This window comes from Girardinichthys multiradiatus, chromosome Y (assembly GCF_021462225.1).
Source record: "Girardinichthys multiradiatus isolate DD_20200921_A chromosome Y, DD_fGirMul_XY1, whole genome shotgun sequence".
NCBI classification, from domain to species: domain Eukaryota; kingdom Metazoa; phylum Chordata; class Actinopteri; order Cyprinodontiformes; family Goodeidae; genus Girardinichthys; species Girardinichthys multiradiatus.
In genome coordinates, this window is record NC_061818.1 from 18,056,442 (window position 1) to 18,072,102 (window position 15,661).

The 15,661-nt window shown below is 38.0% G+C and overlaps 1 gene segment (V, D, J or C); it reads left to right on the forward strand.

The window, feature by feature from the left end:
* The first annotated feature begins 1,855 nt into the window (after positions 1–1,855).
* On the forward strand, positions 1,856–8,050 carry LOC124864937. The segment is given in 4 exon segments: positions 1,856–1,948; positions 2,028–2,315; positions 3,826–3,939; positions 7,926–8,050. Coding segments are annotated over 4 exon segments (576 nt in total).
* Positions 8,051–15,661: the final 7,611 nt, after the last annotated feature.

The window sequence follows — 15,661 nt, forward strand, 5'->3', positions numbered from 1 at the left end:
TATACTTAAAGTAGTTAATAAAGTAGTTAATGAATATGTTATAACAGTATTTCTAGTAATAATACATAGTGTTTACTGTATATTCATGACCTCAAAATGGCTCAGCAGATAGAAAATAACATTAGAACAAAGTTCAACAACAAAAAGCTACTACAAATGAGTGTCCGGACCAAAAAGTGGGCAATTCGTGTTCTGATGCACTTCACTGATCTTGTTCTTGTCAACAGCTGGCTTCTGTATCACCAAGATGATCAGGAAAATGGTACCCCCAGAAAAGCCACTATGAAGTTTCTTGAGTTTTGCAAGGTAGTGGCTCAGGTATTCTTCAACAAGCATGACATTTTTAACAAAGATGCTCATGTCACAGATGCAGTGGGAGAGAACACACACCCTCAATAGCCAAGGAAAGGATCTCAGGTCATCCTGGTCCCCCATTTCTCTGTCTGCACATGTTCTGCTACCCATCTCCCAGAGATGGCTGACCGATGCATTGCAGAGGGCAGGGCTGCCCTGAGAAATACACTGCGGGCGGTGTACGAAATGCAATGTGTTCCTCTGCTTCCAGAATCAATGCAACTGCTTTGCAGAATTTCACAAAGGCAGGGCTGCTCTGGAAGATTGTTTTCTTTAAATGTGTTTTACACTGTATTGTTTGAAAAGCTTGGTTAGAGCTTGATGTACCGACCTGTTTGCACTTTTGAAAAAATCTCCAAAGACAGTAAATCTGTTCTGGAAGGACAGACTGTTGTTGCTGATGTTTTGCACTTTTATTGTTATAAAGCCACATTTAGGGCCTAAGGTCCAAACCTCTTTGCATTGTTGAAAGTGTCTCAAAGGTCAGGAGGACTGTTCTAGATTGACAGATTGTTCTATAAGTTTTTTGCACTGAAATGTTAGGGGCAGATACACCCATCTGTTTACACTTTTGAAAGTTTCTCAAAAGCCAGTAGGGCTGTTCTGGAAGGGCAGACTGCTTTTTGCAGAGGTTTTCTGATGATTATACCTTTGGGTAGTCATACCATTTGCCTGAAATGCAACATTTTATTCCTTTGTTTTATGCTCCACTGTCTGAAATAAACTGGTTTTATAAATTTTCAACCAATCATGTCTGAATGATATCCTTCAGGAAGATAGACCCAGTGTCCCCATATGGGGACATAGAGTTTTTTTTGGAGAATGCTTATTGCAGAAAGCTGAAATTTTGTATTTATAGTAATTTGGACTTTCTGATTCCAATTTGCAAATAAATATTCCAAATACAAAGATACACTGACTGTCCTCATATGAGGACATATTTTTTTGCAAAAACCACTTCATGACAGAGTCTAGTTATTTAACATATTAGGTCCCACTAATCCCATTTAGCTTGGAAAAACAAAGAATGCACACCAAACAAAATCTTGGGTCTCAGGGTGATACTGAACATCATTTTGTTTCACTAATTGTGATGGATGACAGCTAATAAAAACTTACACCATATCACTATTTGTATAATACATCTCTCTGAATTCAATTTCTTGAAGTTAATTACTGAACTTTTTCAGTCAATTGTAATTTATTGGGATGCATCTGCATCAAAAAACAACCTGTTTATTCTCAGTTACTTCAAGGCAGGTTCACAATCGACAGAAACAGAAAAATACAGCAGGTGTTTCTGCTCATGGGGAGTTTTAGGACTAAACATTCTGTTGCCTTTTATTGCACTCAAGTAAACTTTTAGCTGAACAAAATACAGATGACCTTCAATTTCTCTCTTGGGGGAGGGGAGGGTCTAAGTTGACTCTTCCACTCTTAAAACTGCACATTCAATTAGTTGACACTCAGTTTTGTCTGTTAACATTGAGAAGTTTAAACATATTTGGAATAAGTTTGAAAAGTATTCAGTTCATTTTTTATAGAATGGAGAAGACAGTCATCTGGAGTTTGCTTTCAGTAATTTGCATTCATGGTGAGAATTATGCCATATGTATCTTTCAACATTTATGTGAAAGTTTAAGATTTAATGACTAAAAACTTTCATCTTTCAGGAGCCTTTAGTGAGATTAAAATGGAACAGTCTTCCTTTGAGGTGAAGAGACCAGGAGAGACAGTTAAGATGTCTTGTATCATGTCTGGTTTTGACATGACAGAATACTACATTCACTGGATACGACAGAAACCAGGGAAAGCTCTGGAGTGGATTGGGAGGATGGATGCTGGTAAGAACGCCGCCATCTATGGAAGCTCCTTTGAAAGTCGTTTCATCCTGACTGAAAATGTCGGCAGCAGCACCCAGTACCTCGAGATCAGGACTCTTAACAGCGGAAGATTCTGCTGTTTACTTTTGTGCTCGAGAGACACAGTGACTGAAGGCACTGGAGCAGCTGCACAAAAACGCCCACAGATAAAATCTAAATGCATGTTGATAATATTCCAAGTTAATTTGTATTTTGAATCATGTATCAGGATTATTACTCTCTATCCATAGATCTTTAAAAAATGGAAACAACATCCGAAATACAAGGGCTGGTTTTAATCAAGTCTCTAAATATGGCGTTTAAAATTGTTTTTATTTTCTTTTTTGTATAAAAACTGGACTTGTTCACTGGGGTAAAGCAGAAAGATAACAGATCAGGAGAAAACAAAGTACAACTTCGGAGTCTATCATTTGCAATGCTGGATGAACAGATCAGGAGGTGAATGAGATCTTCCAGAGACCATGAGGAGGTGGAGTGAACTATAGATACAAGATGAAGTTGAGTTTAAGCATTTCAGAAAACATAGTGATAAAAAACTGCAAGAGAAATTGTTTAGAAACAACAGGAGCAGACATGAGCAGATGGACCACCCTTAAAGCACCAAATGGCAAGTTGATTAAAACAAAGGTTTAAATTAAGAAAAATACCAGTTTACAAAAGAGGAATGTTTTAATTTTAGGTTTCTTAGGTTTTTAAACTATTTTTAAAATGGTTGTGCTCTGATGTGTTTGACATTTTTTTCCAGATATTATTCCAGATAAAATCTGAACAGATGAATAAAACTATGGAAATTCACATATAAGACACTGGATGAACATCAACAGTTTGTGACAAGACGACCTGCAGAGCCTCTGGATTTACATTTAGCAACTGAGGGCGGAAGGGAGCTAGAAAACTACTGAAGAGGTTTGTAAGTTTAAGACATGACAATACTGAAATATTTTATATTTCTGCTCATTTGCCTCTGAATATGATTACAATGAACTGATCTATCAGCAAACAGTCTAAAGATGCACAAAATCCAACTGTTTTTCTGTTGAGTGGATAAATCCTATGTAAAAATGTTTTGATTTTGAGAGCATAAAATATTGAAAACTGTAACTAAATCGGATCAATGCACTGTGAAAAAAACTTGAAATGAGTGACATCTTTGGCAGTTTTGTTTTTGAAACACTAGAGGGCATTCAATGTTGCTGATTTTACTGCTAAATTTTAATTATTTGATACTTTGATTTTAAAATTACAACTTTGGCTTAACTCATTGTCAACATAGACACTCATTCTTTTTTAACTGTGCAACTGTTTTATGGTTCTAAGACAAAATATCAAACCGAATCAGAATAAACGTGTTCAAAAATATGCAAATGATATTGGTTTAAAAGGAAGGTCTCTGTGTTAGTCAGCAGAACAAGGAACTACCACCAGTTCAGCTTCTGTATTAACCATGCTCTCTGTAGCTCTAATACTACTGTTGACAGCTGGATCATGTGAGAAGCTTTGATCCAGCTATATTCAAACATATTTACACTGGATTCACTTCAAAATCAAATGAATTATGACAATAATGTTGTTTCCACTTTTTTGTTAGGTGTCTTCAGTATTGATCTGATCCAGCCAGACTCTAAGGTTGTCCAGCCTGGACAGTCTTTGACCATCACCTGCCGGCCCTCTAGTTACTGTCTGACTGCTGCATATGCAACAGGTTGGATCAGGCAACGTGAAAGAAAAACAATGGAATGGATTTTTCATATGTGGAGAGAAAGTGGTAGATTTTACCAAAATAATGCTCTGAAGAACAAGTTCAGCTACAGCAGAGACACTTCTGCTGGAACTGTAACGATAACAGGACAGAATCAGCAGCCTGATGACACGGCTGTGTGAGACGCCCCACAGTAATACAAACATACATACGTACACATACAAGCTTGTACAAATACCAGCCAAAAAGCAGGACAAAATCAGCCTTCTGTATGTGGATATCAGGGTATCTGCAGGTTTCAGCAAGTCTAATTTCAGACTTTTTAAGACCATTTTAATCCCATCTTGAGTACAATTTAAGTACTGAAAAAACTGTAAACATAGGGGAAGTTTGGGGGATGCTGCTGTATTACAATCAAGCTTAACATATGTATCAAACAATCAGACACGTTCAAGTTTAGCTTTTGTCTTTTCATTGAACATAAAGTGATAAAAGTGCTCTCTGGTTCAATTGTTGTATGAACAAGAGCAAAAAAATGTGCTTGTGATTCGTGAGTCAGAGAACATGAAACAAAATCTCCTATCCCTTCATTGGAGTTGTACGACTGGTGCTTGGCCACTGTGTTCAAAATCGACAAAACCTCAGACTTCAGAGTTTGTGTCACACCAAATGCTGCTCTTAGATCAGTGCTAGTAGTGGTGACTGTTTTCTAAGGAATTTAGCCAAAACAATGTCTTTTCTGGGGTTTATTTTGTCCCTTTTCCACTGGCTCGTTTTGCCCTGCTTGACTCCACTCTGCAGTTTTTTCCCTATCGGTACCTACTGTTTTGGTCCCAGCTCCTAAGCAAGTATGACCAGGGTTGAGTAGGAACTACATGTGATATGAACTGAATGTTGTTCACTGATTGCCAATGGGACCAGGAGAAATGAGAAGGTTTTTGCAGAGGTAGTGCAAGGAATAGTTAATAAAATTGAAAAGCCACTACAATAATATTAAGGACCACATTTGCCGGAACGGGTGAAATTGAAATATAATTCTACTATTTTCAAATTATAACCCATGCTTGAAGGCTGAAAGAAAAGAAAAAGGACACCATGTCAGCTTTCTGAATTACACGCAGGTGGGGCGCTTTTTTAAATAACATCCTAAACCAGCTGATCACATTTTGTGTCTTTTTGTCCCCCAAAAGACACAAAATAATAAGACCAATAAACAGCGTGTTTGGTTCAGAAATTTATTGACAGTCATTTAGGGAACCAGGATGAGGGAGCAGGCAGAGAGCAGCTGTCCATAATCTGACTGCCTGCATTGGATGAAACGAGAGGAACCCACTGAATCCACAGAGCATAGATATTCAAAATCTAACCTAAAACTAACTTATCTGCAGTCAGAAGTTCTTGAATTCGTTCTTGCCATGGCCGAGACAAAAACGTAATCATAAAAAATTGCAACTTCCTCAGGCAAACTCTGCAGCATTACCAGTTGAGGCAGCAACATCTTTCCTCTCCTGCCACTAAGCTGCATTGTCTTTTCTGTGACTTACTCTCCATTATATTCTGTAAAGTCTACTGATGTAAGCTGTACAAAAACATCCTTTTTTTGTTCTGTTTTATTTTACTAGCATCGTGGCGCGCAGGTTGGTCATGAAATGCTTTTTTGATTAACAGCTGATGTGGCTCTGTGATGATGACTGCAGCTCTGCTTTCTTTGCATTTCAGAAAAGCTCCAGTCGAATAGTTTTTTGACTTATCAGAATTTGACCCAGTCAAATACGGGACATTGTTCTGTTTGAGGGACACTGGGACAGGAGTGAAAAATGCGGTAAGGTTCTTCACAAATCGGGACATCGGGTCACCCTACCTGCCGCACGCCCCTCACATCAGAACCCTTATTTTATAAGTTCTAGCTGGGCTGTGGTCCAGATAATTATTCCAGTGGATCATTTTATACATGAAAAAACATATATAAGTATAAGTGCGTAAATAAAAATCAACATAACAACACATATACATTCACCAACCACTTTCTTAGGTACACCTGTCCAACTGCTCGTTAATGCAAATTTCTAATGAGCCAATCATATGGCAGCAACTCAATGCATTTAGGCATGTAGACATGGTCAAGACGATCTGCTGCAGTTCAAACCGAAGGATTAAAGGTGGTTTATGGTTGTTGGTGCCTGTAGAATATAAACTATCTATGTGTGTAACCTTTTCATAGGGGAGTCAAGCTTAGGGAGTGAAGCATAGAAAGTTCAAGGTCATAAATTGGGATTACCGGATGGGGGTGAAAAAGATAGGCGAGGACAAGCTAGAAGAGAATAACCAGAAACACTCCTTATGTGGACATAAGGAACTGTTATATTGTTGCTGGGAGACATCCACAGACAGAATGATTGTGTATGTGTACTGCATAGCAGCGAGGGGTATATAAAGGTATTGTAGCGCACCTCCAAAGGAGACAACACACAGACGTTTCCAGGTACCCGTGTAAGTGTGTGTCTCCTCTCTGAATTCAGATTGGTTTTAATAAACTTGTGGAAACGTACAACTGATCTCTGACTGAGGATTGTCCTTTGGGGTGCCAAATAAAAAGAGTCAATGAGAGGTGAGGAGTAATGTAAGAGTTAACGGACGAGTAAAGTTTTCCTACCTCGACATGCCATTTCAGAAACTGATGGTCTACTGGGATTTCCATGCACTACCATCTCTAGGGTTTACAGAGAATGGTCCAAAAAAGAGAAAATATCCAGTGAGCAGCAGTTCTGTGGGCACAAATGCTGTGTTGATGCCAGAGGTTAGAGGAGAATGGCCAGACTGGTTCGAACTGATAGAAAGGCAACAGTAACTCAAATAACCACTCATTGCAACCAAGCCATCACGTCGAACCTTGAGGCGGATGGGCTACAGCAGCAGAAGACCACACCGGGTGCCACTCCTGTCAGCTAAGAACAGGAAACTGAGGCTACAATTGGCACAGGCTCACCAAAATTGGACAATAGAAGATAGAAAAAAACGTTGCCTGGTCTGATGAGTCTCAATTTCTGCTGCTACATTCGGATAGTAGGGTCAGAATTTGGCATCAACAACGTGAAAGCATGGATCCATCCAGCCTTGTATCAATGATTCAGGCAAGTGGTGGTGGTGTAATGGTGTGGGGGATAATTTCTTGGCACACTTAGTGGTCCCCTTAGTACCAATTGAGCATCATGTCAATGCCACAGCCTACCTGAGTATTGTTGCTGACCATGATGTGTGCATGTTGCATGGGAACATTTCCTTAGAGTTTGTTCAATGTGTTCACTGTTCTATGATTTAAAGCCTGGGAGTACATCAGATTAGTCTGTATTACATCGTCCAGTTGTGTTATTCCATTAATTATGTTTCCTGTGTTTTTATTCTCATGAATTCTTTCTTTTTTTTCCTTTTTATGTTTGATGTCTTGGCTGAATTTTCTTAACCATTTTGGTTAAAATGTTGCTGGCTTGTTTAACATAAATAAAAAAAGTCCAACTTTGATTGGGTGTTTGTTGAGCATAAGTTTAATTTTAAATATTTAGACAATAAAAACATATACATCATGACAAATTACACTAAACCCTTAACCCATAAATGAGATTAGAAAATCATTGGGGCTTACTGTAAATTTCCTAATCAGATACAAGAAAACATACACAAGACGACACACACAAATGGTCTTCATGTGTTTAAGTAATTGTTATTCTGTCCACTCATTTCACTATGTATGACCAACTGAAAATAATTAACAAAACAATTGGAATAATTAGGTTATAATAAGACTTTAGCAGCCACAAAATGGAGTTTTGACAAAAATTCAACTTGGAAGACTCACCTCCACTTCCAGCTCCGTCTAATTACTCCACCACGTTCTCCGCTCCAACCAATGAGCCCCTGATCTACATTCCTCTTCAGCCAATCATCCCTCCAGGCTTTGCTTTAAAAGACCTTCAGAATCTCCTGATCTTCAGCTGAGCTTCGACCCTCTTCCACCCCATCTTCACCATCAGGCTTCAAGCTCATTCCGACTCCCTTTATCTCCTCAGGCTTCCACTCCACTACCAGTATCAGGATCCCGGGGAGAAGACTTTTCTAATTCTAACGCTAGGATGTTTACTCACGTTCTTGTCATTATCAGCATCCATGTCTTCCACCGGGGTCCGAGAGCCAAAATAAATCAAACATCAGCTAATAAACCCCTCTAATTGCCATCTCTGTGTTTCTCTCATTTGTGAGTGTTTCCAGGTTGAAATAGCTTTTTAATAGCAAAGCTTATATCTAAGCTTCTGTATTTTATGAGATTGCTTTCTTTTAACATTTGCAAACACTTTTCTATGTTTTCTTTAAAACCTAAAGAATGTACAGTGCCTTAGGGTTTCGTCCACAGGCCATTATTGTTTTTTAAGATTTTACTCAAGTTTAAATGGTTTTTTCAGCATTTATGGGCCCCATCCCTATTTGGAGTATTTTTAGGCATCATGATACCTTTTAACATGAGTTAGGAGATGCAAAGACGTTTGACTAAAATCCACGTCTCGCTTTCAGCGTTTTCATCAGTTGAAACCATGTTGCAACAGGAGGTTTAAGCTGGAGATGTAAATCTGACTGAAACTAAACAGTTTCACATCAACAGGCTGATTTGGTTAACCTCAGCTTTGGCTTAATTTTCCTTACTTGTATTAATATATATATATATAGGGTTATAACAAAATTAATGGTTTGGTAAATGACTGGAAGTAAACAAATAATTTTAATTTCTCAATTTCTGAAATTAATTTGTTTTTATCATGTTATAAAAATGTAAAGTATAGCATTGACTGGAGATTTGTTTGGATCCTTTTCAATGAATAAAGTAGTATAAGCAGCTGTAGCCAATACCTGGATTGATACATTATACAATAATATGATCCACTTGAAATTGCCAGTGTTAATGTTCTAATTTTTTTACATGGACTGTGCCCATATTTTTGAATAGAACATGTTTAAATCACTTTGGAGCCGTTTCAATTTGTTGACAATCTTTACCAGCTGTACCTGAATGCAGCATGCGCTGCTGCAGGGAAAATCCATCTCATCAACCGGGATTGGATTTCTCTGACTTACGTCTCATGTAGGCTAATGTACAGCATGTAGTTTAGGCTGAGTGGATGCTACAGTTAGCCATTAGTATGTCAGTTGATTTTTCTCCAGTAACTGTCATGCTTACATTGTGCTTGAGGTTGTTTAGGCTGAGTAACTCAGTTAGGTGCAGACCGACCTCTGTATCTTATTTTTGTTAAAACATGCATATGCTTACATAATGTTTTGGTTCGGTCCACCTTTCTTTCTCCACTGTAGCTGTATGATAAACCTTCCCAAATAGCAGAGTTTAGAGATAGCTGTTGTGATTTGGTGTCATTTTGTTTTTAAGTTGTGCTACAGAAAGTTGTATTATGCACTTTTTTATGTATAAGTATGAACACACCCAAAGATTTTTGATGTGTTCATATATAAAACAACATTGTACTTGTTAGGTATATGTCAGAAACGTTTAACAGAAAGTGGAAGGTTGGGGGGTCATTTCAAGTACTGAAAATCTCTCAAGGTTTACCTGATTTTTTTTCCACTGACTGATCACTATCACATTACTGACTTAGTTGTTTTAAGCAAACCCTAACACCTAAAAACAGAATAAAATAGAATCAGGAACAAAGTCACAGGCAATTGGAAAGCACAAGGATAGACATAAAAATTGGTAATAATAATATGATAAAAATAAAAAAATAGACTGTACAGTAATGTCAAATACACAAAGTAAGAAAAACTATACAAGTATAATGAAACAGAAGAGGCCGATTCTACAAAATACAAAATACATGTGTGATTAGGGGACCACTGGCAATCTGTCCATTCTGCAGCCTGCCTGTTTAATGAAGTGAAAAGAGCGAATCCAACTGTTAAAGGCAGGGGACTTGGCTCATTGAGGAACTTGCAGGCTGAATGCAACATGTGTACGATTTGAAGCAATGGCATACCTACAAGTCTGAGACGATGAGCTTAAAAAGTTTGATTCTGACAGAGTATGTTGGAATTATGAGTCACAGCAACACACTATTTTTTTCTGCTGTTAGAAGTAAACGACAAGGAGGCACAGGGAGGTGACTTAATGAGGGACAGAAAGCAGAGGGAATTTTACCTGGGCCACGGAAAGTGACCAGGCAGGGACAGAGAACAGTAGGGCTCCTCTCCGTCAACTTCTAGCAGTTAACTGGATTTGCCTGATGGGAATGGTCAGAATTTAAAAAAATCAGGTGTCAATCCAATTAAACAAATATTCTTCTCACCACATGTGTAGGAACTGTGCCATTGTTTTACAGTCAGACAGAATCCCATGATGAAGCTGGACCACAAAAAGCACCCAGTGTTTCCACTGTAAGATATGGTAATAAGAGCCAAATACAGCTCCATGTTTAACTAAGGGAGAAACTGAAAAGGTTTTCCATCTGATTGCTGTTTGTTTACCCTTCTGTTGTCTTTTTATATTTCTGTGGTTGGTAGTGGAACTGTTACTTATCCTATAGATGTGTGGGGTGTTTGAATTTCCAATGTGTTAAAGAGGAAAAATGATAAATGTAGATGAGTTGTATACATTTTTGATTGTTCTATAATTTGACAGTTTTTGTATGAACAGTGCATTATTTGACACTGAAGTCTTTAATGAAAATAAACTAGACAAGTTGTTTTCTATAAAGTGACATGTAGAGAAAGTCCAGGACTTTGTCAAATATATGACTTGAAGAAGCCTGGGGCATAAACACCTCAGAGTTTGCATGTTTGTTATTACTGATCCACCAGAGAGGGTGCTCTAGGACAACTAACGATTCATGAGAAATCTAATACAGGTCCTTCTCAAAATATTTGCATATTGTGATAAAGTTCATTATTTTCCATAATGTCATGATGAAAATTTAACATTCATATATTTTAGATTCATTGCACACTAACTGAAATATTTCAGGTCTTTTATTGTCTTAATACGGATGATTTTGGCATACAGCTCATGAAAACCCAAAATTCCTATCTCACAAAATTAGCATATCATTAAAAGGGTCTCTAAACGAGCTATGAACCTAATCATCTGAATTAACGAGTTAACTCTAAACACTTGCAAAAGATTCCTGAGGCCTTTAAAACTCCCAGCCTGGTTCATCACTCAAAACACCAATCATCGGTAAGACTGCCGACCTGACTGCTGTCCAGAAGGCCACTATTGACACCCTCAAGCAAGAGGGTAAGACACAGAAATAAATTTCTGAACAAATAGGCTGTTTCCAGAGTGCTGTATCAAGGCACCTCAGTGGGAAGTCTGTGGGAAGGAAAAAGTGTGGCAGAAAACGCTGCACAACGAGAAGAGGTGACCGGACCCTGAGGAAGATTGCGGAGAAGGGCCGATTCCAGACCTTGGGGGACCTGCGGAAGCAGTGGACTGAGTCTGGAGTAGAAACATCCAGAGCCACCGTGCACAGGCGTGTGCAGGAAATGGGCTACAGGTGCCGCATTCCCCAGGTCAAGCCACTTTTGAACCAGAAACAGCGGCAGAAGCGCCTGACCTGGGCTACAGAGAAGCAGCACTGGACTGTTGCTCAGTGGTCCAAAGTACTTTTTTCGGATGAAAGCAAATTCTGCATGTGATTCGGAAATCAAGGTGCCAGAGTCTGGAGGAAGACTGGGGAGAAGGAAATGCCAAAATGCCAGAAGTCCAGTGTCAAGTACCCACAGTCAGTGATGGTCTGGGGTGCCGTGTCAGCTGCTGGTGTTGGTCCACTGTGTTTTATCAAGGGCAGGGTCAATGCAGCTAGCTATCAGGAGATTTTGGAGCACTTCATGCTTCCATCTGCTGAAAAGCTTTATGGAGATGAAGATTTCATTTTTTCAGCACAACCTGGCACCTGCTCACAGTGCCAAAACCACTGGTAAATGGTTTACTGACCATGGTATCACTGTGCTCAATTGGCCTGCCAACTCTCCTGACCTGAACCCCATAGAGAATCTGTGGGATATTGTGAAGAGAACGTTGAGAGACTCAAGACCCAACACTCTGGATGAGCTAAAGGCTGCTATCGAAGCATCCTGGGCCTCCATAAGACCTCAGCAGTGCCACAGGCTGATTGCGTCCATGCCACGCCGCATTGAAGCAGTCATTTCTGAAAAAGGATTCCCGACCAAGTATTGAGTGCATAACTGTACATGATTATTTGAAGGTTGACGTTTTTTGTATTAAAAACACTTTTCTTTTATTGGTCGGATGAAATATGCTAATTTTGTGAGATAGGAATTTTGGGTTTTCATGAGCTGTATGCCACAATCATCCGTATTAAGACAATAAAAGACCTGAAATATTTCAGTTAGTGTGCAATGAATCTAAAATATATGAATGTTAAATTTTCATCATGACATTATAGAAAATAATGAACTTTATCACAATATGCTAATATTTTGAGAAGGACCTGTATGTAATAAATTATCCCTTATATGTGGCTAAACTTCATTTTATGTAATATCATGTTTAACTTGATTAATGTGATATCCTTTGAAATCCTGATTAAAAACAGCAAGTCATTGTATAATAACAATGAAAAACTCAAAAATATAATCATCCACAAACAGTATGTTTCTCTTTCAGTTGAGCAAAAGTTGCAGGAAGTTCTCAGTCTTTCCTGCAGAGGATCTGGATTTGACTTCAATCAGTATGAAATTGGAAAACTGGAAATGGTTAGATTGGATTTAATTTGAGTCAGTACTGAATGCACTGGATTGGAGAAATAGAATGGATAGGTGTTTTTTGGATGGACTTTAGTGTGACCCAAAAAACAACCCATAAAACAAAAGTCTAACCACATAGTTACTCTCAGTAGCTAAAAGCACAAGATTAGGTTTGACACAACATCACATCAACAAAACCTCACATCACAGGTGACCTGGGGGAAGGGGTGTGCTGCTGTAGCTTTGGTGTGGTCCACTGATGAGGAGCATGTGACTTCAGCTGTGCATCAAGTTGTGAAGCAGGGTGTGGCAGGTCTGCAAACAAACAAGAGAAAAAGCTTCTGTAAACAACTAGATAAAATATTATCCTTAGATTACAGAGATAATAAAAAAATAGACAAAAATCTTCATCTTCCCAAATAATTGAATCTCCATTATTACTTGGTCCCAGGACTGCTTTGGTCCTGCTGCAACTTTTCCTAAATGTAAATGAAGCCCTCATTTGCTCCATGCTGTCAACCTCCAACTTTTTGTTTAGTTTCTAAACCAAACTAAACTCAAGTTAGTCCCTACAGGATACAATAGTATTATGGAAATATATGTTTAAAGTGATCTCTAGATATGTTGTTAATTATTTAGATTTCATAGTATGTTTGTTTTTATGAAATTGTTCTATTGTGTGGAAATATGTGCTTATCAATGAGATATTGCCTAACAAAAATAATTATATTTTTTGGACACTTTTGAGGAGGAGTCAATGCAAAAAAATGTCTTCCATCAGTATTTATCTGCAGAGGTTGGCAGAAAACAATCAGACATAGTTTATCATGATGGGCTGTTGGGCAGGACTGCTGCTGTTAACTATCTGCCTAGCAGGTCAACATTTGTATGCATCCTAAATATTGTTTACTTTTATATGTGTCACCAGATTGTTTTATTAGAACTTTTTTTTTTGGCAGGTGTTGCTGGACAGACTCTAACAGAATCTGAACCAGTGGTTAAAAGACCTGGAGAATCCCACAAACTGACCTGTACAGCCTCTGGGTTCACATTCAGCAGCTATCACATGAACTGGGTCAGACAGGCTCCTGGAAAAGGACTGGAGTGGATTGCTTTTGTGCACACAGGCAGTTCTTATATCTATTACTCCCAGTCTGTCCAAGGCAGATTCACCATCTCCAGAGATGACTCCAGCAGTAAAGTCTATCTGCAGATGAACAATCTGAGGACTGAGGACACAGCTGTGTATTATTGTGCAAGACACACAGTCATATACACAACTACTAGAGTCGCACAAAAACTACTTCCTCTATTTGACATCACTACTGGGAACGGGCTCATGTTTTTATTTCTGAATGGCTTCCCTGTATAGAAATGATTGGAGGAAAAGTATTTAAAATATTTAAAGATATCTACAATTCCAAAACAAATCAATAAGATTTAAAAATTGGTTGGTCTTTTCTTTTGAGAATTATTTTATATGTTTGAAGATAAAAATAGTCTATGTTATGTTTTAATTAATATCAAGGGTTTTCAGACGTTTTTAATAATTGCACAAATAGGGCATTACTGTAGTGTTATTAAAATATTCTGATGTATTTATTGAGCTTTAGATTGGTTGTTACAAAAAAAGAAAGACAGTAAGAAAAGAACAGTTGAACAACAGAAAGACTCCTATGATATGCATTTGAAACGTGAGCATTAATTAATTGCTCATTATCGCATTGATCAACTATGTGCAGGAGAATGCAGACCCAACTTCCTTACAGTTTTCTTTAAACATGTTATGATTTGTCATTTCTCTTTAAATAATTGAATCTTCATTTTTGATCATCTTTTCTTGTACCTCTGTTGCATTTGCAGGGTGAATTTTGAGAGTGCATGATTACCAAACTGATATTTGTGATGTTTTCCTTCCCCAGGTGTGACTTGTAAACAATTGATCCTGCCAGTCTCTATTACTGTGCAATTGTCACCATCTGACTATCAGCATTCAGGTTCTCCTTCTTGAGTCAGCTGTCATACAGCTTAAATCAGCATATAGGGAAAAGGACTGATGTGGGATGGGATGAAACTTACAGCTGCCTTGTACAGCAAAGACTGACTGAAAAGTTCAGTATCCAGTATAACACTAGTGCTATTAAGACAGAACATGCAGCCACTGTGTATTACAGTGCAAGATGCCGCAGTAACACGATCTGTACAGATGTAAAAACATTCAAGACAATAGTCATTGATTGTTTTTTTCTGATTTGCAGATCACTTAGCAGTTAAAATATGTTTATGCAAAAAACAAAAACGCTACTTCCTCCCAAAAAATATGTTGAGCAAGGGTGAGAAAAAAAGGATTTTACTTGTGAGTCCAACATGTTAAATTTCACACTGCTCTGAGTCAATGGAAAACCGATTCATCATCTCCAGGGAGAATAGCAGAAATCCGGTGTATCTGCAGATAAACAGTTCAACAACTAAGGATTCTGCTGTTTATTATTGAGCTCAAGTGTCACAGTGACACAGAAAGCAGCGTGTTTTTTTTTTCTTTAGTTTTTTTTTACTTGTGAATGTAAGGTATGAGTAATTAATAAAATTTCTATGTACTGCAAAATACAACTGAACTAATAGCCAAATACCAATAAGACTTTGTCATAGTCCATGTATTACGTCCATATAGCTGTTAAACATAGGAAAGAACTTAAGATCAAGATGGCCTTTTTTCCATATTATCTGTTTAATTTGTGACACGTTTTAACGTATGCAGGGATGCTCTATATATCAATCATTCTATGTTCTTCTAGAAAAAACTGCATTAAAAACAATATCTTTCTTCATCTAAAAGAATAATTGTAGGGATGTTTGAATCAGACACATTTGCCTTTTAAATGTAATACAAATACTGATGTCATACTTTAGACCTCCTCCTGTCTTCTTTAGCTGACAGTTCTTCCGTCACAGCTTCAGTTTCAAG